This window comes from Agelaius tricolor, unplaced genomic scaffold, assembly GCF_023055355.1.
Source record: "Agelaius tricolor isolate 1412-34295 unplaced genomic scaffold, bAgeTri1.0.p SCAF_8, whole genome shotgun sequence".
In the NCBI taxonomy this organism is placed as follows: domain Eukaryota; kingdom Metazoa; phylum Chordata; class Aves; order Passeriformes; family Icteridae; genus Agelaius; species Agelaius tricolor.
Window position 1 is genome coordinate 5,197,864 of NW_027269268.1, and position 23,508 is coordinate 5,221,371.

The window sequence follows — 23,508 nt, forward strand, 5'->3', positions numbered from 1 at the left end:
TTGAATTACTGGGCTCTGAATTTTTCTACATCCGCCTCTTTTCCTCCTTCACTTGCTCTGACAGTTACAGACCGTTTCTCTAATAGGGCTTGCATTTGAAGATAAGCCTGCATGTAAACAAATTAACTTTTCTTAAATGGAGAGCCATTTCATCTGCAATAATATACCAATTCATAAACTATCAGAAGCATATTTTTAAAAAAAGAAAAAGATAAATGACCCATTGTATAACACTTACTATTAGGCAGACTAGATGTCCCTGTGTTCTGGGAGATAAGGCTCTTGTATTATTACACCCTAATAAAATGAGTTAATGTTTTAGTATCAGAGATAAAAGGACAGTTGGATATATTTAATAACCAAACTGAGAAACACTTAATTTTAGTTGTCTGTAGCAATATAACACAAATTCCCCTGTAAAACAAATTGCACTTTTGGAATATACTTTAATGTGCATTCGACAAAGGAGAAAATGAGGTGATTGAAGTTCAATTTGTAGCATGTTATTAACCATTTCCGCTTGACTAGATGTGTAAAAGGATAATGGATGAGGGTTTTATTATTGCCTTTCTGCTAAAATGAAGTGGTGTAAAAGATAAGGTGATGAGATTAATGAACATAAGGAAAAGGCGTAATCAATCAAACTCCAACAGGGTGATGAGATGACAGTACTTAAGATTTGCAAGGATTTTAAAAGTGGATTTTATCAACACCGACATTTTGTTTGGGTGCAATGCTAAGAAGCAGATACTTGCCAATTTCAGTTATTTTTGGTGGGTTCAATTACGACTGTATGATTGAAGCTTCAATAATTAATGTAACAAATTAAAGTTGTTAAGTCTTTTGTTAAATTTAAAATTCATATTAAAATCCCCTATATGGTTATTAAAGGGGGTTAAGCAAGAAAGGATTTTTTGTCAAGCAGGAAGGATGTTTTATTGATCAGTTTATCAGTTCTTCACTGGTGGAACACTCCTAGATGTGTCGGGATGAGTTATTTTTAGTGCTGCTACCTCAAATTTTGCATCCAAGTCATTTCAGCATTTCAGTCACTGGTTTTCATGTGCTCAAGGAAGAGTGAGAAATGCTTTCCTTGCCCTGTAATAAGTTCTCAAACATGAAACTCTACAAGATTTCAACTTCCAACTCCTCAAATAGAAAATTGATTATCTTGTAGTGATAAATCTACTAAAGTTTCTAGCTGTAAATGTGTTCCTCTTTGTAGGTGAGATATTTTATACTTCAGATCTCAAATCTTCTTTTCTCTAACACATATCTTAAAATTGTTACCCACTTGAATATCTATAATGTTAATGTTATATGGGAAGAATTGATTACAGGTGTTTTACTTGTAAGTACTTCTGCTAGAGAAAACCCTAAAGGTAGATCTACTGCCTTAAAATACTTTTTTTTTTTTAAAGAATAGAAGAACATTGAGTTCCACACCAAAAATCACCTAAGAGCTGCAAACACCACTGGAAAATCAATTTTCTAATGCCTTCAGTTTTCTGCCCCTTTTAAAAAACAGTACACCTTTTTCAAAACGTGGACTTGACTAGGAGGGGAGCTGCTATCCAGTTATGGTCTTTTCCCTACTTGAAAAAAGATTTAAGAAGGACTCCCACATTCTTTCAAATGTGGTGAATTTATTTGATAAAAGTTGTCTATTAAAAGGCTGCCTTAATTTAGTTTTGGAAATGAAACATGCACGAGCAGGATAAATTGCTGTATTTTTGCAAGGAACTTAATTCTTGGCAGCACTTAGGCCAGGATGGATAGAATATTGCTATGGGGTTAGAGTTTTCTAAAGAGAAGCAGTTGAAAATACTTTTCCCTCTTGGCTTCAGCATTTATGAAACACTGTTAAGTACTGGCTGGAAACTGGGGCTTTGTCAATACTCCCACATTAGACTTGACTTTTTCTGCCTCTTCAGAAAACTTTCAGTTTTGCAAAACAGCACCGTGGGTTTGAAAGATAAATGCATAACGCAGCCCAGATTAAAATTCTTCACAAGAGCTAATATTTTCACATAGACTTACTGCCCTCTCTCCTCCTGTCATCTGCAGAATTCTTTGATAGACTTATTTTTTATTAGGCCCTCAGGAGTAGCAAGTTTTAGATTTAATACCCCAGGGGGAATGGCAAGGCAAATCATGTTGTTGGATCAATTGTTCAGCTATCCCCAGACTGCTGTCTGTGTATCTGTTACACTTGAAAAGCCTTTCTTATCAATCATTTGGACTAGAAATGCAGTTTAATTTTCTATTGCATTTTTAAGCTGAAATAAGGGTTATGTTCTTGTTCTGTTACCCCAGAATCATAGATATGGTTGTAGACCTCACATTAGTTGTGCCCCTGGCTTGCTTAATCTTAGGAAAGGGTCTTTTCTTGTAGGAATGCTTTAAAACTGAATTTATATTACTTTAGTTTAGCATGTACTAAGATGAATTTCAGCAGTTGTTGCATAAAACCTCCTCTTCACATGGCTGCTTTTTTTTTCCTTTAACAATATGTGGTAAGTTTTAGTTGGACACATTATTTCTATGGGTGATCTTAAGGGGTTTTCCCTTGCAGTCACAGGCCATAACAAGACCTAGGTCAGTGATAGATTTCAGTCAGTTTTTCTGAGAAATTAATCAACTTTTGCAGGAATAGAAGACCAATGTAAGAATACAGACACAAAATATGAAGTATACTCACGTGGAACTTTGTTATAAAAAGGAGCACATAGGAGACGTGTCCTTTGATAACTAAGAACATTTCCTCTATTTTGTTGTCATTTGGCTTTGGTTTACAGTAAATCAACTTGCAGTGAGTGGAGAAGAGCTTGGGCAGTGAAAGGTTTTATAGCAGTTCTGTACTATCTTCTTTCCCAGATTCTGAGGGCAAGAGGGAAAATCTGTTCAGTATTATATACAGTCCTGGGCATCCCAAATGAGGCAAATGTACATCAGCCCCTGCAGCTGCCCCACTTTATTTGAAGGGGATTTGGTTCCTGCAGCACTTGAGAGTCTCTGCAGCACAAAGGTGGCATTGAGCCATTTTTGCATCCACACCCCTTTGCAAGGGGCACCTTGTGTGCCACATCTCTCACAAAACACAGTGCAGAATCTTCTAATGCGAACGGCTGGCTTGGTAGCTCTGGAGTCTGACTTTTCTCCTTGCCTTCAAGAGGCACATCTGTTCTTCTATGTATGGGCTTGCTTCCCATTAATGACCTGATCAGATACAGTGTTTCTTGATGACTGGTATTCTAGCTTCCTGCCAGATGTGTGGGGGAGTTCTTGTTTTTGTTTTGTTTCTGATGAAGGGATATGAAGGTCAGCTTACAGGTCACTGATTAAAAAAAAAATCGTTTTTTGGCATTGAAACTTATTTTTTCATTTCCCATTTACTTTCTGCTCCTCCTTCTGCAAGATCAGATGGAAACAGCAGACACTGGACAGCTGCCAGTGTTGCAGGTGTAGTGGTTCCTTCTTAGTTGTTGTTGCTGCTTCCACTTGCACATGTTCTGACTGGAGAGACCTTTGCTGGATACATGGAGAAGCAGCCCACAGGAGAAGTCATATCCTGAAAGTGGTGAAATAGGCAGGTGCAGGGCACCAAAGGAAATCTGACATGACTATTCTCATTTGCTGTTCCAAATACAAATTTGAAGAGACATTTATAGCAAACATGAGCCTTACTTTTCTAAAACAGAGGCTCCCCAGGCCAGTGATCACGGTACCAGTCTGACAGAACTCAAGAAGTGTTTGGACAACACTCTTGGGCACAGGGTGTGGCTCTTGGGCATATCCTGTGCAGGGCTGGGAATTGGACTTCAGTGGTTCTTGTGGGTCTCCTCCAACTCAGGATATTCTATGATTTAAAAAAAAAAAAAATTTCAATGTCTAAATATCTTTAAGAGACAGCAAAACAAAGATGGCTCCTGCATTGTTTTTTGTGCTCTGCCTTTGAGATGCTTGCTTCTTTTTCTTACATTTCACCATACACAGTAAGTAATATTGCTGTGGATACGAGCTACTGTGAGTCTGGCAATTGTCCTAATTTTCAGACTCTGTACTTTTAAAGATCCACCAATAGTCTGATAAAGACTACCCTCCAGGACTTTTCTTCACTAGGAATTTTATAAAAGGAGCGGGACCAACCAAACTTCAAACTTCAAAAAACTTAAAACTTAAGAAAAACCCAAATCTACAACCTTTTTGTCCTTATATAAAAAAAAAAAACCCCTCCGCTTGATTCCTTTTAACTATTTTTCTGGCACTTCCATCTTTGAATAAGGGAAAGCTTTTCAGGGCTTATTTTGAAATCCTTTTTTTAATTGCAGTAGTGTTACAACATCATCACATGGTTTTGAGCCACAAGTCCTGTGTTGTATTGCTTCTACTAGGAAACTTTCTGTACAATTTATATTTTCAAAATATGGATCATGATCATACTTATCACCTCAAAAACATACTTTTTTTTTTTTTTTCCATATTGGGAATACCAGATTCTGGGGAGTGTGCTAAAAGCTTTTGAGGTCAACATTTAAAAGATTTCTTTCTTTTTTAACCTCTTTTCAACAATAAAATATTTCCATAGTGAATTTAATCTGCATTTGTATTTCCTTTTTTTCTCAGCTCACAAGGAGATGGGAAGGCTAATTAAATGTTCAGTTTTTGCAGAGTGATGATTTGGAACATCTAAAGCTTCCTGTTCTTTGTCTTTTAGTTTTCTGCATTAATAAACTTGAAGGTGAGCTAACTAACAAGGTAGCAACAGTTGTAGTGATACAAAGTTATGCACCAAAATAGGAGAGCTGTGAAGGACTTTTTGAAGCCATTTAGACACCTGCTTCTCAGCTGGAGAGATAAAATGATGGCAAAGGGATTTTTCCCAGCTAGTTTTTCAAAATTCTGTCTCACACAGCGTAATGATCATGGAATGCAGCACTGCACCATTCATTACGACAAAGTCTTAATACTGATAATACTTCAGCATTTTTGATGCAAATTCCACTATTTAATATCATCAGCTTATTTTGACAGCTTCTACACAGTGAGAAATCACTTTATGGAATTCTGCTCACTGATGCTTAAGCTCTCTTCTTGAGCTTTTGCATGTAATGTCATTTTTTCAATGTATAAAAAATGAAATCAAAACAAGCTTTTTTAGTATTTGCACTGTGTCTGTTTACCTGATGGAATTCATTGACACATGAAATCATGAAGTTGCATGATTTAATGCAGTCCAAAAAGACCAGGTTGAGTTATTTCTAAATGATTGAAAGATTCTTGGTTATGATTTGTTGTCTGTATCATTTTACATACCAGGTATACGAAGTCTGTATATGTATGAACATCAGTGCTGTAGCAAATAGCATAAACAGATAACCCTGGGAGAGGAAAAATGTTGCTCTTCTCTAGGTGATGTAAACATCTGTATGAGCCTTTTGTATCTACCTCTTGAGGAGCAGATCCAACTAGCTCTTAAATCAGAATGTAACTAAATCAAGATATCAGTCAACTCCTACAAGAATCTGTGAATTCTTGCAATTCTGGCTCCTTTTTTATCATAAATAAGCCTGCTGTCATATTTTGCAAAGAAAGTAATAACTTCATGTCCTTAACCTTGCAGGGCTTGGACAGTCACCCTAACCTGTATTAATTTTCTTCTTTTTGAACTTCCACTATCTGAGGCTGCATAATTTACCTTGCATAATTGTCTTTAGCAATCAGAAATTCCCGTTCTTTGGGTTAATTAAATGCTTTCTGATAGTGGTAATGAACCCCTGCTCTCTAAAACCCAGAAGGGTTAATCAAGAAGGAAAAAAAAAATGTTTATGAGACCCAGTTGAAGGAAGTAAGAGAGTTGGTACTAAATTTGCTCACATTGTTTGCAGATATATGTGAGGTGTTTAGAACCACATAGTCAAATCAGAAAAGTTCAGTAATTTTATTTCCAAGTTAGATTGGGATTATCAGGAATAAAGTTAGTAGAAGACAACTTTCAGAAAATTTAAATTGCACACAGATTTTTTCACACTGAAATACAGCTTAAGTGACAGGATAAAGGGAGAATATATAGTTGTGCATTCCTTTGTTTTAATAATCTGGGAAGTATTTTTCATGCTATCATATATGTACTCATCTGTGGTCTGTGACAGTTAGACTTTATTCCTATTATTCCTCTTATTTCCAAGCACATGGTGTTCCTTTTTTCATTGTGTAGAGAGAAATTATTTCAAAACTGAGTGGATCTAGAAACAGAACTAAATCCTAACAAAAGATTAAACTATTTACAGGTCCTGAGGCCTTAAGGTATTGTAGGCTAATATAAACAGCATAATGTGAAATGGGAATTTCAGTTTGTGGTAAATCTGTCTGTCCCCAGCAGCTTCAGATAAAATGATTCCATCCTTCTCGAGCACATCAATTTGCTAGTCGGTGGTTCATGTATCAAAGAGCATTCTGTGAAAATATCGATATCATTGGTTAATATAAATGAAATTAATTTTTAAAGCTGGGCTAAAGGTTGACATCTGAAAAATTGCATTACTTTGCAGAAGAGAAATTTCTGTCTTCCAGTGAAATTTCAGGTCATAAGGGCAAGTAATTTTCACAATCTTCAATGGGAACCAGTGAAATATGAACTTCATTGTCACCTAGCCCCAAAGCGATAAGATAAAATGAGCTGATACATCATTTGCTGTGGTTTTATCATCTCCTTCAGTAATTGGAAGAGAAAACATAAGAGTCCTTTACCACCCCCCTCCCCAGTCCCTTCACCACCCACACCCAGGCATAAGCCATTTTGCTCTGATCAATACAAAGGTCACTGAGTATTTATTTATTTATTTTATTTTTTTATGCCGGGTAAAACTGTCTAGTGGAACATTAAAGTAATGAATATGTTTAATTGAGTTTGTCACCCATGAAAATGCTGAACAGGATTGTGTAACAGACTGTGCATGCTCACAGGGGGACTGGCTGCTGCTCACTGCCTGTGGATTTCAGTGGCTGATTTTGTAAATATCTGAGATTTAAAGCAAGCATCTTATTTGCTGTTTCTTTGAGAAATCTAAAATAAACCAATAAACAACTCTGATTTATTGAAGAGCATGTTGATGTTGAAGATTATTAATAGTCTGATCTAATTCCCTGTTAATTCAGTTGTACTAAGATGTATTTAAACAAAGAGCAGAGTCAGACTCTTTCACTGTGAATCCTGCAGCCAGGAACTAAATAATAACCTGGACAGTAGAATTCTAGGGTCCTCAGATGCAAGGCTGAGGTTAAGGTAGAAATCCAGGTTTCTTGTGAACTGAGTGTCAGATTTTGTAGCCTCTGAGTGCTGTAATTCTGCCTTCCTGACTAAAAATTACTCCAAATGACCTAGAATGTTGCTAGAATGTATTTATAAATTTTCTCTCAACTGTAATCAAATGAGAATGTAAGTTAAATGCTCTATGTTTTTATTCAGTGCTTTGTTGGGTTTTTTTCTTTGTCTTGCATTGTAACTTATTTAAAATTAGACAAATGTGCATCAGCTTTTTGAATAAGCTATTTAGCTTTTATTTTACTCATGGCAGTTAAGTTGGCTGGCATATTAAAGTAATATAATTATTCAATTACTGTTTCAGTTCTATAACCCATTTGCAGACTTAATTACTTCTAGCCTATTCACATTTTCAAGATCAATAGTACTTTTCTCTAAAATAAAATAAAATATACGATAGCTGATTGGCTTGCTTAACAGGTAAAGCAAAATGTTCATTTAATCTTCAGTAAAATACTATTTTTCTAATTCAGGAGACAGCTGAGTGATGGGGGTGGTTTTTTAACTATTGCATGAAGTCTTTTACAATAGACATTGTTTATGATAAACATTTAAGGAAGGTTTTGAAGAAAAGGTAGAATGGGGCATTTGTATTAAAATCTGAAAAATGATAGAGTAGCTTCCAAGTAAATGAGCTTTTTTGTTGTTGGGAAATTAGCAGATATATCACTGTAAATCGTGAGCACTTACTTATGTGTCATCTTAATTTGTGGTGAGCACTGTGCTACCTGAGTTTTCATGCTACTCTGATTTTAGAGTCTCCTCCAAGTAGAATTTGAATCTGGCTGCTCTTTACTCACTAATTTCTTAGGGAGTTTCTGACAGCTGTGCAGTGTTGGGGCCATCAGCATGAGTACAACGACTGAGTACAGGTTTAGACCTTCATTTCTAATACTTGAAGTAAAAAAAAGGGACTTCATTCAAAGGGGAAAGTAATTTTGTATTTTTAGTAATGTTGTCATGATGCCTGTTCATCTGGTGTTGTCAAAGTCTAATTACAGAACAGTTTGTATGATGAGATTTTTGAAACTATAGAACTTTACAGTTGCCTCATTTGTTTATGTGTTTTTAAATGAAATGGTAAACAGTATAAATTATCCTTTCTCCTGTAATGTGTTGTATCATTAGAAACAAATGAAATGTGCAGTAGATTGAACTTCAATCTGATGTGTTGAATCAACTGAAATTCTGTAAATACTTTCTCACCTGTGGAAGGCAGTACTATTTCTGCAGATTAAATTAGATTGTACACTCTCATTAGTCTCTGCTCCACAACTTGTTCCAAAACTGGTGGTGACAAAAGGCAGAAATGAGTTGGTTTTAATCTCAAAATATTGTACGATGGTATGAAGAAGATAGCTGTTCTTAAATTCTGAAGTGGAGCTCTGTGTTGTGTGGCTTATGGGTGAAAACAGGCAAATGCAAAAATAGTTCTTGAAAGTTGTAGTTTTGATGTCAGAAGCGATTAAAAAAAATATTTTCGTTTGCCAGAATAAAAATGCTGAATTTTATTTGAAGAATGAGCCAGTTTCTGCAACTAGGAGTTTCTAATAATATTTTCTAGGGAGTGAAGGGCTGCGCTGGATTTTGGTAAGGAGCACTTAGCCATGGACATGACAGCAATGTGTTTGTGTGGGGCCTTTCACCCGCTCTGGGTGGAGGGAGTGCTGAGCGGGGCAGTGCCGCGTTGCCATGGCAGCTGGGTCACTGGCGGGCTGTAGAGCCCTGCCTAGGGTGCTGTCAGTGTGCCCGGAGTTCCAGAGAGCACAGTGTCCCACAGAAGGGCTGCTCCAACCTAATCCAGTTTTAATTGAACTCCAGAGACTTTGAAGTGAGGCTGCAGAGCAGGCAGAGGCCACTCCAGCCCGGAATGAAGGCCCTGCTCAGCCCGGCCTCAGCTGCTTGCATCTCCTGATCAGTTTTGTTAATGAGTGCTTCAGAGGTGGTTACAGCAGTGGCTGTGGTGTTTCTGGGGTGCAGGTCCAGTTCCTGCTGTCAATCCTCTCCCTCTGAATTCAGTTACTTCACCTATTTCATTGGCTCTACGAGGTGCACAATGCAAGCCACCTCTGCTCTTTTCAAGCTGGTGCTTTTCCTTCCAGTTTTAAGGAGGCTGCAGGCAGCAAGCTCTGGGCCTCATGCAGGGTTGGCAGTCTCACAGAAAATGCTCACTTCACAAGGTAAAGGGAATCATTATTTAGAATGCTGGTTTTACTCACACTATCCACATAGTAAATGCTTGAATTTGCCATGCATAGACCAATGGGGACAAACAGGCTGTTGGGTTTTAATTGTTGCAGAAAAGTAGAGGTTACCACATTGCTATCTGTCTCAAAAAAATCAAACATTGCAATTAGAAGCTCCAGTTTCAGGATCACAAGATGGATGAATATCATCAAAAAGTACCAAGAGATTTCTGTGCATGAGCACTGCAACTTTGTCTCTTTTGTTACCTCTTTTGATGTTGTATTCTTAGAGGATATTTATATGCATGTGACAAAAACCAAGCACAGTGGTTCTGAATAGCACCACAGAATTATACAAATCTGCCAATTAGTGTGGATGGGATGTGGGAAGTGTCAGTGTGGCCCAAGTCCGTTAGTTCCCCAGTTCCAGAAATGTTTAGCAACCATTGACAATCTCTGGTCCTTTCATCACATTTCTAGAATTTTGTACTGGAAGAATTACGTAGTTTTTTCCTTCTCTTTCTATCTGTGTGTGTGTGTTTGCTGGGAGAGAGGTTGGCACTTGTATTGAGGTGAAGATGATTTGCTTTGTATGTTCTGATCTGTGATATCAGCTTTTGGTTTGCCAGTCTTGTTTGCTTTTAATTCACAAAACTGGTACAATATTTTATGCTGAATTTAATTTGTAGTGGTTTTTTAATGGTGCATCTGCTCTCTGTGCTACGAAAACGCAGGTTTTATTTGTCAATATATGCTACGTGCAAGGCAAAATCCTCCTTTGTTAAAAACCTGTAAACAAATGATTGGCTTAATTAACAGTCTTTGTTATGTTAAGGACTTGAATTTCACTTTTTCATTTTTGTACACAATGTATTTATTGCTCAAGTGAAATTGTGGTAAGAATGATGTTAACAAGGATTGCATATGAGTCTCTTTTTCTGTGATGGTTTTCTATTAAGTGCTTTTGTGTTTGCTAAAATTGACAAATCTCAGATTTTCCTTCTCCTATAGTTTGTTAATCTGAGGTAGAGAAGTGTCCAGTCTTTCTGTCCTTTAACACTTACATAATTAAGCTTTGAAACGGAAAGGAAAAAGTGAAGCAACAAAGAAACAAAGTGGCTGAGGACTGAAAATGGAATTAGTTTGAATTGTGAAGGCAGACTAAGCATCTGTGTCTGTCAGATGGGATGACAGGAATTGTAACAAGTTACTTTGACAACCGCTTACTCCATAGAGAGATTATGCTGAGTTCATTTGCAGGTTTGTGTTTAACCTTAGCTGACAAAATGATACTTAACCTCTTATACAGCCAACCTTTCTAGTTCCAGAATTAATGAACGCTGCCTTAACGATAAACCTAAGGAACATTTTTTTTCTTCCAAGACATTTTTTTCGTGCTTATTTGTTACAGGCCTGTTATTACAATGCTGAAGGGAGTGCAGATACATTTAATGCTACTAGAAATGCATTTCTGAATATGGTTTTATGCTTTGCTGAAATGCTGGACATTTAATAATGTTTTTGAAACTCTGAAACTGTTGTGAAAAATAATCAGTTGTATTTAAAGGAAAAAATGCAAGCAAATGTTTAAAATATTTAGCATGAATAATTGAATTCAGGAGTACAAGAAATGTATTAGAGATTCATAGCATGATTTGAAGTTTGAGCATATTTTAATTTTGCTGCAGGTTTTGCATGTAATTGGTAGAACCCATGATTGTGGGTCAAAGAGTTTCTCTTTTGCAAGGTATTTCTGTCCAGCTAACATATTTAAAACATCCTTTCTGTCTGTTTCTCCTAGATTCTGGCATATACAGAAGGACTCCATGGAAAATGGCTCTTCTCAGAGATTCGATCTATCTTTTCCCGACGTTACCTCTTGCAAAATACAGCACTGGAGATATTCATGGCAAATAGAGGTACAGTGAGCTTAAAGAAATTACAATTGTGGATGTGGGGACATGTGCATTATCCTTGGGTGTTTAGCCATGTCTGCTTTGGCATGGATTTGTGTAGATAGAGGAAGAGCTTGCATTAAATGTATCAGTATTTAAGTTAGTATTTTTTTGTAATTTAGTTTCTCCTTCCAATTGTTTTTCCATGATAAATTATGATAAACCATGGAAACTGTGCATTATCAATGCCTCACTTCCATTTATATCCACGTATTTATTTGGCATTCTCTGAGGACTCCTGCTCAAGACAGTCCTACCTCTGATCTGTTATGCATGAAGGATTTTTGTGTTCCCTTGGAGGGTTGATAGTTGTTAGTTAGACACACCAAGAACAACGGAATGAAAGAATTTCACTGCTGGATTAGACCAGTGACTGCTAATCCTTCATGTTTTATTTAAAATGTAGAACATTGTTTTGGTAATGGTATTATCCAACAGAATATTAATTATATGCATAAACACTTGTTGTACTCTCTGAGGTCATAAATGGCCACTGGTGGTACCATAATTAGATTGTTATTTAGATTTTTAGGTTGCTGTTTCAGAAGTGTCATTCACACATTTCAGACAAAATAGGAAGATAGTATTTTGAACACCATTTCTAGAAAATATCTAGAAAGTAAATTAGTAAATGTATGAACCAATTAATACATACATTTTTAATTATTTCTAGACAGTCAATCTGTGCATATAAGTTTAATTTCTATTCAAAGAGGAAAAAAAATGGAAACCTTGTAAGATGTGCAACAGTGACAACTTCTGTTGAAATTCCTGTTAGTGATATATAAAAGGAGTTCCGTAAATTTAAAAAAAATATATCTACAGCATCCTGAAAGAAACTTGTCTGATCTGTTGAGCACCTGATCTTAGGGTTTGATTGTGTTGGTTGAGAAAGCCTAAAATGAGTAAAATCGTGCTGTGTTTCAACTCTTGTACTCACAGTGGGTGTCATGTTCAACTTCCCTGACCAAGCAACAGTAAAGAAAGTGGTTAACTGTCTACCTCGGGTTGGTATCGGTACCATCTTTGGATTACCCCAGACCAGGTATTTTACAATCTGAGTTAATTTTATCTGTCAGCTCTAAGAGTTGTTTTTATTTTCATCAATGGTGTGAAGCATTTACACCTACTAGTTTACAGAATATGGTGCAGGAAACCCTTAGGGAGTGGTATCTTGATTGTTGTGACTTTAATTTTTTTATTTTTAATCAATTTCTGTACAAAGAAATTGAATTAAAACAGTTTGGGATGTTTTCTGTTGTGTTTTGTAGTATTTTTATAGAGTTCAGAAAGAAAAAAATATCTTGGATTGCTACTATAGCCACTCTGTAAGAACATCAGGATTTCTGTTTACAGAAACAAATTATGTGTGCAAAATTTTAAATGTACATTGAAGACACATTTGCTCAATATTTCACATCCATTTGTACTGATCAATTTGTTTGCAACATAATGTAGGTTATTAAAAAAAAAACAGCTACAGTTTCCTTGAATGGTTTACCAATACCTGTAAAGATTTTTTTAACTAAAATATAAAGACTATATATATTTTTTTCCTCCCTAAGTGATGTGGGTTTGGTATTTACAGATGTTTTTGTTATGAACAAAACAGTCTTGGGAATTTTATGATAAACTCTTCTCTGTTTGATTTATCACTCCAAGGAATGACTTTACAGTCTTCTTTCACAAACATTAGGAAATCTGGCATCCAATTCTAAAAGTTTGAGTTATTTATGACTAACTCCCCAACACTGCCCAGAATTTAAACCTCAAGAGGATGGACTTCGTAATGAAATTCTATCATCTTATCATTGTTTTCCTTTGTTCTTGAGGGATTTAAAAAACCTCTCCTTAAAGATGACTTGATTCTTATGTGAAATTCTAAAAGTATTGTAATTTTCTTACTTAATGATATTCCATCTCTAAATCTCCAGTAAAATGTTTCTGTAATACATCAAGTCATCATGGAGCAGCTGAATTTGCACAGCTGTAAAGATTTCTGTTGGAAAGTTCTCAAATCTTGACATATCCAGCTGTCAGATGCATTAATTCTTTTTATTCCTATTAGATTATAAAACTTTAAAAATGAACTTCAAGTATCCAAGTGGCAGTTTGATCTCCAGAGAAATCTAGCACAGACCTGGTAGAAAGAATATGTACTGCTGCCACTAAAAATCAGCTATGTAAAAAAGGAAGGCCCACCAGTTTTCTCATTATTTTTTTCCAATTTTCTTTGTTTTCAGACGCATTTCTTTGGCTAGTCCACGACAGATTTTCAAAGCTTCCAACATGACCCAGCGATGGCAGCACCGAGAGATTTCCAACTTTGAATACTTGATGTTTCTAAACACTATAGCAGGTATTGCTAATTAATATTCATCCAAATTACTGTAATTACACAGAAAAGGAGTTAGCCATGGCACAGTCTCAGCAGCCATGGGGCACAATTATTTTGCTCTTGTAATGAGTAGTTTTTTCTATGTATGATTGTGTCCTGAAAAACTTCACAAAAATCCTCCTAAGTTTACTTCATTCATAATTATATTTCTGTTTATGTAAGACTAGAGAGGTATTCATAACACTGTACTAAGCTGCACTTAAAATCAGAATATCATGACTGTTGTGGAGGGAAGTATATAGACTGGAAGTATAGAGACTATTTCTAGGAAATCTCAGCCAGTGAGCAGAATATTCCTGGAGCCAATAAGTACCAATGTTACAGGATGCATGATTGGTCTTAAAAAAGAGTGCAGTGCTTGGATTGCCAGTGCTGCTGTTCTAGGACACCATTAATCCAGACCCAAGCCTAATTTTTACCCACTTATTTTTGTCCTAACCACTCATTCTGTAAACACTGAGCTATATTTTGTTTAACACATCTTACCCCATCAGCTTCTAACCAGTTGGGCTTCAGTTTACTAAGTGGAGGCTGACTGTTGGGTATCGTGACATCCCTTTTATTTTCCAACTTATTCTGTCCTCTGAGCAACTTTGAAAATTTCTCAATTTTCAGCTGTTTTCTGTGGTGAAAGGTCTGTTAATTCCTTTTCAGGCTTGGCTCTTGCTAACACTATTGATATAACAAATGCCTGTGCTTGCACTAATTGCATTTTATACAAATGGTCACTTTTGGTGCTTTCTGTAATCAGTCATCAAGTCAGAGGTGCCAGGATGCTGACAGATTTTTAAAAGTAGGGGTCGATCTGCTTGCCTCGTTACTGCTCAAGCTGAATGAGGCACATCATGACACTGTTTTCTATGGCTCTAATGAATGACCCTTTTCAGCTTTAATATATTATTGAAATAATAAATTGAATTCTTATCTGCTTGGTGTTTGAGGTTAAAAGAAGCAAAAAGATGACATTATGGAAAGAGGGAAAGTTGAGTTGCCCATGATAGGGAGTTAAAAGAAAGATGGTTACCCCAGTGTCATGTAAGTAGCCTTAATCCTCAATAACAGGTAATGTGCAATAAAGCCAAATGATTAGGGAAAGACTGACTATACCATTTAAAAATTCTGCAAACCATGATGGAAAAATATTGAGTTTTGTAAGAAAATTGGAAGAAGAAAAACTGTGGTGGAGGTTTAGAAAATGTTTTCTGACAACCTTGCATATTGGATTGTAAAATAATATTCCTGGGGAAGAGGTTAAAACCTGTCTTTGGAGACTTTTAAGACCAGGCTGAACAAAATCTCAAGAACATGATGATTGAAGATTATATGAATGAATAAGCCTCTGCAACAATATAATAAAAAGAGCCAGGATCCATGTAAAAACTGCATTTTAAATTTAGAAACCAGGCTTTGGGGTGTGTATGTGTCCATGGTATATGTTTATTCTAATTGAATATTTTGGTTTTACTGGAAGAAGTGTATTATTTCCATCCTAGATATATGAAGATGTACACATGAACATATATCCAGACCGAATTTTCTGTCCTGGTAAATGTTGGCATATTCACAGATGGACAATGGGCAAGGATGAATTCCCCTCAAAATGAATTCTCTAGATGAAACAGTTATTAATGGAAAAATTCTTCAGTCTGAATTACTGAGCTACTTCATTCTTCTTTAACATATTGTATTTAAGACATTATGTAAAAAGAATGCTTTAATTTTTAGTATCAACAAAAATCATTGACCCTCCATTTTTGGAAGTATTTCACCTTAAGGAAATTGAAGACCAGATGATGTAAACTAGGAAAGGAGAAATGCATAGGAAATGAATGAATTTAACTGTCAATCTTACTGTATGTAAAAGAGTTTACAATTAAAGGGAAATGGGCTGAAATGTTTTAGATTAAATACTAGCATATTGTCAGCTTTTCCATTATCCTTTCAATAAAGCAAAATAGAATATTGAAATTATAACAGGTCTGAAATAAACGGCAGTTCTTTCAAACAGCTCATAAAGTTATAATGTTGTATTTGTAGAGATTGGTATTTTAGTTAAATGCAGCTCTTCATTCACAGTGGAGTTTTTTTGTTGTTTGTCAGGTCGAACTTACAATGATTTGAATCAGTACCCTGTCTTCCCTTGGGTTATCACCAACTATGAGTCAGAGGAGTTGGACCTTACACTTCCTAGCAACTTCAGGGATTTGTCAAAGGTATTTGTCATCAAATACACTGTTATATTTTTATCATAGTAGTTTGTAGTCTTGTAAACATTTTCTATGTTTAGTATTAATGTTTCCTGCATGACCTTTAAAAGTGTTTAATTTCTTCATGTGTGTACTGATAATAAGAATCAGATTGTGTAAAAATGAATTATTAATGTATTCCTATTGCCTCTGATTGTATCAACCCAATAATTGTTGTTGGAAGGTGCTCCTAAGTTGGAACAAAGACATTACATTTCATTTCAAATTTTAATGAAGTCAGAAATGCTGAGGCTGTTAAAGATTAAAAATTAGCCTTTTCTGTTTATTTTTTTCTGATGAGGATTGCACTTTTTTTAGTAGCAAACCCTGTGGTACCATTATATTTTAGGTACTTTTAAATCACTGCCCATATTCCAATGAGTAAAAACTTCATTTTATCACTTCCTCTGTGCTCCCCTTCAGGTGTGCTGGAGTAATGCAGCTGTCCTTTGTCAGAAAGACATTGGCAGGTTTGAGCAACTTTTCCAAACAATTCCTTTCTGGCAGAATAGCCTTGTGAGTTTTTGCAACAGTCCCCCCACCATTTGTAGATTGGATATACAGCCTGTTTATAGAGTGTGATGATTCTCTTGCAATGCTTTCCCAGAAGGGACTATTTCATTTTACAAAGTAGAAGTATCTCTCATTTTCTCTACAAGGACTGGGTGCAGTGATCAGCAAGCAGGATCTTTTTCTAAAAGGTAACTTGTATGGGAAATGGTTGGCATGTAGAGCAATATAGCTAATTAGTAGAAAAGGTAAGGAGAGTATTTTAATTATAGCTTTTTTCAAAAGTCTTGTATAAATTGGTAATTTGCTACTAAAAAATCCCCATGGAAATACGGCAGCTTTAAAAGTTTTTGCTTTCAGTTTGCAATTTATTAAACTAAACACAGGTCTGTGAAAAGGTTTTCTTACTGATTTAGTTTTTTTAACCTTAAAAAAGGTACTGTATAGTCAGCAAATATTTAGACAAATAAACACACACACACACACATATATATATGTATATATATATTTGAATATGCGTGTGTATAGATATATTTGAAGACTGTAATTTTTGAATGTGTATATTTACACATTTAAAGCTAAAGTGGAGATTCTGAGGTACTATTGTTGTAACTTTTCCTAATAGTGTTACTTAATGTGAAGAAGTCATTAACTCTTAAGGATGTCTGGCTGACACAGGTCCACATTCATGGGTAAACCTCACATATTTTATATTATAACAATTCTTTCAAAGGTAAACATTAGTTTATTTTAAAATATTTTTTCTTTGTGGAATTCAATAAATTCTATTTAATAATCCCCTGGACAGAAAGTATCTGAAGGTAGCTCACAGCCAAAAATATCTATCACCAAGCTAGAATACTCTTGTGAATTGCACTTAATTTAACATTGAAAACTTAAAAGTAACATCAGACGTGCGTAGCTTGAGTTAGTACACAAATTAAGTGTACTAATCATTAATAAATTCATTGGTGACGACGTGATTTTTGCAACCTCATTTTCCATGAGTTTTGCAACCTCGTTTTCCAAAATAACATCACTTTTGTTAAGTGATGCTTCTGCATAGATCGTGTCATTGCTGAAATAGTTGAAGACAAGGAAAAGAATTCTCCAAGTGCTGTACTTAGGAGGGGTCTGTTTTAATTGTATTGTCATTTGTAAAGAGTCAATTCAATCATCAGTGTAGTCCTGGTCTTCCTTCCTCCTTGAAAGAGAACATATTTTCCTCATTTTAAGTTAGGTGTGACACTTACCTCCATTTGAGAGTTTGGATAGCAAACCTGGTCTATTGATATGTGTTTTTGTTATTAACATTGACTGGTTATATGGATTTCTCTGTTCATGAAAGTAGTATTTGATGAGGATTGCTAAGTGTGCTTTCAGTTCTGAGGAAATCTTTCCATTGCTGGTGCTGAGGGAGGACATTACTCAGATTTCATCTCTATCTACATTCAACCTTCTCAAGCATTTGCTGGAAAACTGGGAGCTTTAAACAGCACAAAATTATTGCATATATATATACACATATATATGTGTACGTATATATACACACACACACAATGAGAGTCTTTATGCCATACCTCTTTCAAATAAAGCAGTTTGAGTTTTGGTTACTATTTTGGCAGTTCTAGCAGTATCAACTCCATGTAGCTTAAATGTTAAACTTCATGTCAGATGATGAATTTGTGACAAGTATCTGGAAGATACTTGCTAATATTCTACTAGGAAAATTTGTTGATGTTATCTATATTGTGATATTTTCATTGTAGCAGTGTTATCCTGGGGGTAATGGTTCCAAATATGTACTAATTATGTATTTTGGCATGTCTATGCTTTTGTACTGCTAAATGTTTTAAAATATTTAAAGATATTTCACTTAAATGTCTACATGGATTTAACAGTCATTTATTTCCTTTCCTTATGCATGCCCAGAAACTCATCACAGTTTAGTGCTTCCACTGTGTAAAGAAAAGGAAAACTTTGATTTTGATCTGGCAGAAAGGAAGTCAGGTCAATATATTTTTCGGGTTTTTTTGGTGCCTAAGACAATGAAGAATTGAGTTTTTAAAAATTATTTAGAAATTGCAAGTTGTGTCAAATCTAAGTAATAGGTTTTTTTTAATGTGTCAGCCAGGAGTCCACAGTTAGTACAGATTGAAATAACTGCAGAGTGTAGGTTAAACCAACACTTTATTTAAGCAGATTCTTCCAGCACTGTTTTGAACATCAGTCACACAATGATAAACCAAAGCAACTGGAATGGATTGTGGTTAATATTGCTGTCAGGCTGACGAACGCTCCTGACAAATGCCAGGAGTGCACTGCCAGTCTGTTACCCTGCTTTGACTCAAGTGTTTATTCCTTAAGAGGGGACTGTGCTTTGGAATGAGTATTACATATTATATTTATAGTGGTATATATTTTGGTTATACAACAGGCACAGTTTCCCACCTGAATGTGTGGCCTTTTCTGCATGACTTACGTTATTCATGAGCACATTCTTTTCCTTATTCAGTGGAAGCAATAAATTGCATTGTATTTCTGAACTTGGATAAGGAAAGAAAATAGAAGTAAAAATACATGGCAAATACTGAGATATGGAAGCATGATTTTATACTCTCAAAAGTTTGTTACAAGATCTTGCTGTATGCAAGGAGCTGTTGATAATTTTCCTTTCATAAGGCACAATATTTGTGTAAGATCATAAACTGATCTTACTGGAAGAAGAAATTTATGCTACTCTTAAATCTTCTTTTCTCTGCAGTATAGCTACATGTGTACATAATAATATTTTATTAATATTTTTATCTATTTCATGCAGTATTTGCTAAATCATCATCAATTTTATAGAGGCTGTTATGCATGTAATGACTTATTTTCCAGTCAAGTGTAAAAAAGCAACAAATAGCTCTCACCTTAGTGAACTGAGGTGTTTAATTGGTATGTGGGAGCCACTAATATAAAACACACCTTGATGGAAGAGAAGTAATAGATTTTTTTTTGCTATGAAAAATTAAAGTAGTTTTGTTGTTCTGGTGTCAGCTTTGCTGTTGGGTGTTCTTCAGCATGCCAACCTGAATTCTATTGCAGGGTTCCCATTTCAGGAGCACAAAAGCACTGCATATAAATCTTGTACTTCATATTTCCCGTTATACAGAAGCAGATTTGGGATGGGCATGAAATTTGCTTAGTTATTTACCTCTTGGCAAAGAGATAGAAACTAAAAAATGGTTTGATGCAAACCTATTAGAGTTTTGCAAATTTTAAAAGAAATCTTTTTTTCTAGAGAGGCATTAAATCCTATACAGATAATCTGTGACTCAAGCGCTTTCCCACAGGAAATTTAAATTACATTTTATTCAGCTCATGCTGAATACACACAAAAGGAGTGCACTTAAAACTGATGAACTCACCAGGACTCACTGTCCTTCTAAGTATAAAGCATGTTCAAAAACTGGACATTAAGGGAGGATGCGAAGAACAGTGTGAGAAATAACAAGAGTGGATGTAGTGGCAGTTACTTATTTTGATAGGCAATTACATCTGGAATTTAGGCACTAAAACTTTTGAGGCATGGCACTGCTGGGCTCAGCACCTGCCCTAGCTGCCTTGTCACTGGTATTTCAGATAGGAAATTTGTCATCTGTATCTGTGACAAAAGGTATCACTTAGTTAAAAAGTATTCCAAAGTCAGACAGGATATCCTCAGAAGGAAGGTACAAATATTCTTCCTTTCAGGGTGCTTCACATGAATCCCTGCTTAAAGCAGGACATTACAGAAGTAAAATATTTCAAACTTTGTATTAGAATCTGTGGTACTTATAAGAAGGCCCATTCAATTTTCTAGAATTTTGGATATCTTAAGAAAGAGTGTTAAAGGTATTAATGCAAGCCTGAATGATACCTGGGATATCAGTGATATCTGAAAAGGAGACACATATTTCATTATTCATTTTTTAGTCCAGTATGGATTTTAGTATTTTTAGGATAAAGTATATTTCTCAGATCCTCTCCATTTTTAGATAACAAGTTTTCATGGGGTTTTTTTTGTGAAACAGAAGTTGCTTCTTGAGGAGAGGAGTACTTCATCCTCTCTAAATGTAGGCTGACAGACCTAAACATTTGACACAATCACATTGGGAGAAACTTTTAGGAGAAGGGAAGCATACAAACAGGAAGTACTCGGAGCAGAACCTTTCTGGTGTTGGTTCCATTTAGGAAACCATAAAAGAGCAAAATCTGGCTAGGAGAATGAAGACCCTCTTTTCCTGATCTGGTTTCGTTGCATACACAGAGACCTGAAAAGGGAAGGTGGGAAGAGAATTGCAAAGACTGTCTTTGAAGGAAGGTGTGTAAGATTATTAAGTTCACATCCCCTGACAGTGCTAGAACTTTAGGACTATTATGGGATTTCTTTGTTCAGATTGGATAATCTGTTTTGTAATTAGAAACAGTATAAACTAAAGTATTGAGTAGTCTGTTATATTCCCTTGAAAGTTTTGACTTAATAAGATCATTTTTTCTCAGTTCTAAATGGGCAAAAGTGATTTTGTGAAACTCTGGAATGCCAGTGACACTCAGACAGATGCCGTCATGGATGAGTGATAAAATGGGTCGATTATCCTTTCTGACAGCTGAGCCGCTGTTTTCTATCATTTCTGGAAGCACACTTGCCAAAATTGGGAGCCAAAGCTGCAAAGGGTCCCATGGGTCTGTGGCTGATGTGCCCCAGCCCTCTGTCCCTTTGTCCCCAGCCCGTGTCTGCAGCACCACGGTCAGGGACCCTCCCAGAGCGAGCCTCGGCGCCTGGGGTTCAGCACCACGGACAGGGACACTCCGAGACACTTTCGGGGGAAAAAGGCAGGGAGAGGTGCGGGCAAGACGGGCTTGTTTAAATTAAGTCGCTGTTGGGTTGTTAAGGCCGACTTAGACATGGTCCTTAGAGACACTCAGCTGTTTGGATTTTAGTGTCAATTTCTTGTTTCCCTTTAGGGACGGAGATTGATATTGCTGGCTGGGGTCTGTGTACAAACCACGAACGGGACGGGACTGCTGGGGAAGGCGCCTCGAGCTGTTTATTTTCTAGCACCAGTCTCATTGCATGGTTATGACAGTGGGAAGATGCTAGTAGCTCACATCCTTGGTAGTGGACAAAGAACAACTTTAATAGTTTTTTGACCAATCACACAAAGCAAAAGCGTATTGACAGTAGTTCTATCCAATCACTATAAACTCATGTACCTTTGGTTAAAACTATGCTTGCTTATTTCGAATACAATACCTCCTTGTAAGCCTTTAAAATACAATGCACAGAGCTCCATTATTAAGCTTAGAACTTCTTAACTTTTGGCTAGATATACTTTTCTGTAGCTTAGGGAGTTATTCTAGACAAGAGTTAATACACAGACCATTGTTCTATTTGTCCTTACTTTTCTACTTCTTTTTCTGCTGACAAACCTTATGGACTACTGCTTAGCTCTAACTGCAGTTCTGCTGTCTCTGAGGCCTGCCTTTTGCAGCTTTCCCAAAACCCTCTGATTTTAAAGATTCCCACATTTGAGTTGATAGGTTGATTTGAGCTTCATGCGGCATCTATCTCAGGACTTTTTTTCTAGCAAACATGTGATTTCCACAGTGGTCTGTTTCTCCACAACTCCTGTGGAGACCTGCTGAGGATGGAACTTGACCCAAATTTATCTCTGAGATGATTTATCAAAACATCCTTTCTCTCATCCTACTCTGAGTGCAGATAGATTTTTTTAAAACATATTCTGGTACTTTATGTTGCTCGATGACAGTGTCATAACCATCCTTTCATAGCATCACTTTTGAGGGTTTTTTCTTGTCTTTAGTTGGTTATTCTCTGTGTCATACCACCTCCTCTAAAGAATGTTACAAGTGGATGATAGAATGCTTCTCATTTCCATTCTTGCTTTTTCTTCCATGTTCTCCTCTCTTCCCACTGCAGGCTTATTTCTGAAGTCACAGGAAGCATACTCTTTGTACTTCAGATGCATACATCAGTTTCTAGGATCACTTAGCTATCTTCAAGCAATATTTTTAAATTTTTTAAAAAAACATTATTTAGGTATTTGGGCAAAAAGCCAAGTTTACAGGATCAAAAAGAATCATTTTAGTAACAAGCCTAATAATTTTATTCTTGCTTTGCCTCAAGGAGGAATATTGTTTGGAATGTAGAAATTCCCAAAGATAAGAAAAATTGTAGTCAAAATTAACTGTGGATATTCAAAATTATATTCTAATTTTGTATCTGCTGTTATTGTCCATCTTGCTCTTGTTTCAGTTTTAGGTGCCCTGGACATATGTCATCTTCCAAGTGGAAATGAACTGAAGGAGGTTCATGACCTTTTAAATGGTCACAAGAAACCATGGGGCATAAGTCTGGTCATAAAATCTACTAGAAATCAAAATAAAGTAATTTCACACACGTGTCTTGGGTCATAGACATTCTAAACAGGTGTTTTCTGACTTCCTAATGTAAAGTGAAAGTTATTCTCTTGATACAGTCTCTCTTCCTTTTTATATTCATACATTTGAACTCAGCAGATTATGGGTGCTACAGCACACAGCTGTGTAACTCAGATTTCTGAACAAGCACGATGGTGGCCAAGTTAAAAATTCATATGGGAAATGAATATGGGATTTTTCTCACCTAACTGGAGCTGTCTAAAGCTGAGTTGGTAAAACTCCTAGGAGCAGGAGACCTCTGGGGTCAAACAACAATCCAGGCTTAAAAATAGTGGTCAGAAAACAAGATCATGGTAAAATAATAATAATCTTTGTTTAAGGAGGAGTTTAAGGTAGTTCTCAGGCTGTGGACTGGGATGTACACATCAACTGATCTTTCTAAAATTCAAACATCAACAGA

At 36.0% G+C, this 23,508-nt stretch overlaps 1 protein-coding gene across 2 annotated transcripts in view; it reads left to right on the top strand.

Moving 5' to 3' along the window:
• The window catches only part of LRBA (LPS responsive beige-like anchor protein), a 370,517-nt gene that overhangs the window by 236,712 nt on the left and 110,297 nt on the right, over positions 1-23,508 (top strand). For both annotated transcript variants that reach the window (XM_071431464.1, XM_071431465.1), the window contains 4 exons: positions 11,312-11,429; positions 12,408-12,510; positions 13,709-13,824; positions 15,964-16,076. In XM_071431464.1, coding sequence (XP_071287565.1) covers positions 11,312-11,429; positions 12,408-12,510; positions 13,709-13,824; positions 15,964-16,076 — 450 coding nt within the window. The remainder of the gene's footprint in view (positions 1-11,311; positions 11,430-12,407; positions 12,511-13,708; positions 13,825-15,963; positions 16,077-23,508) is intronic.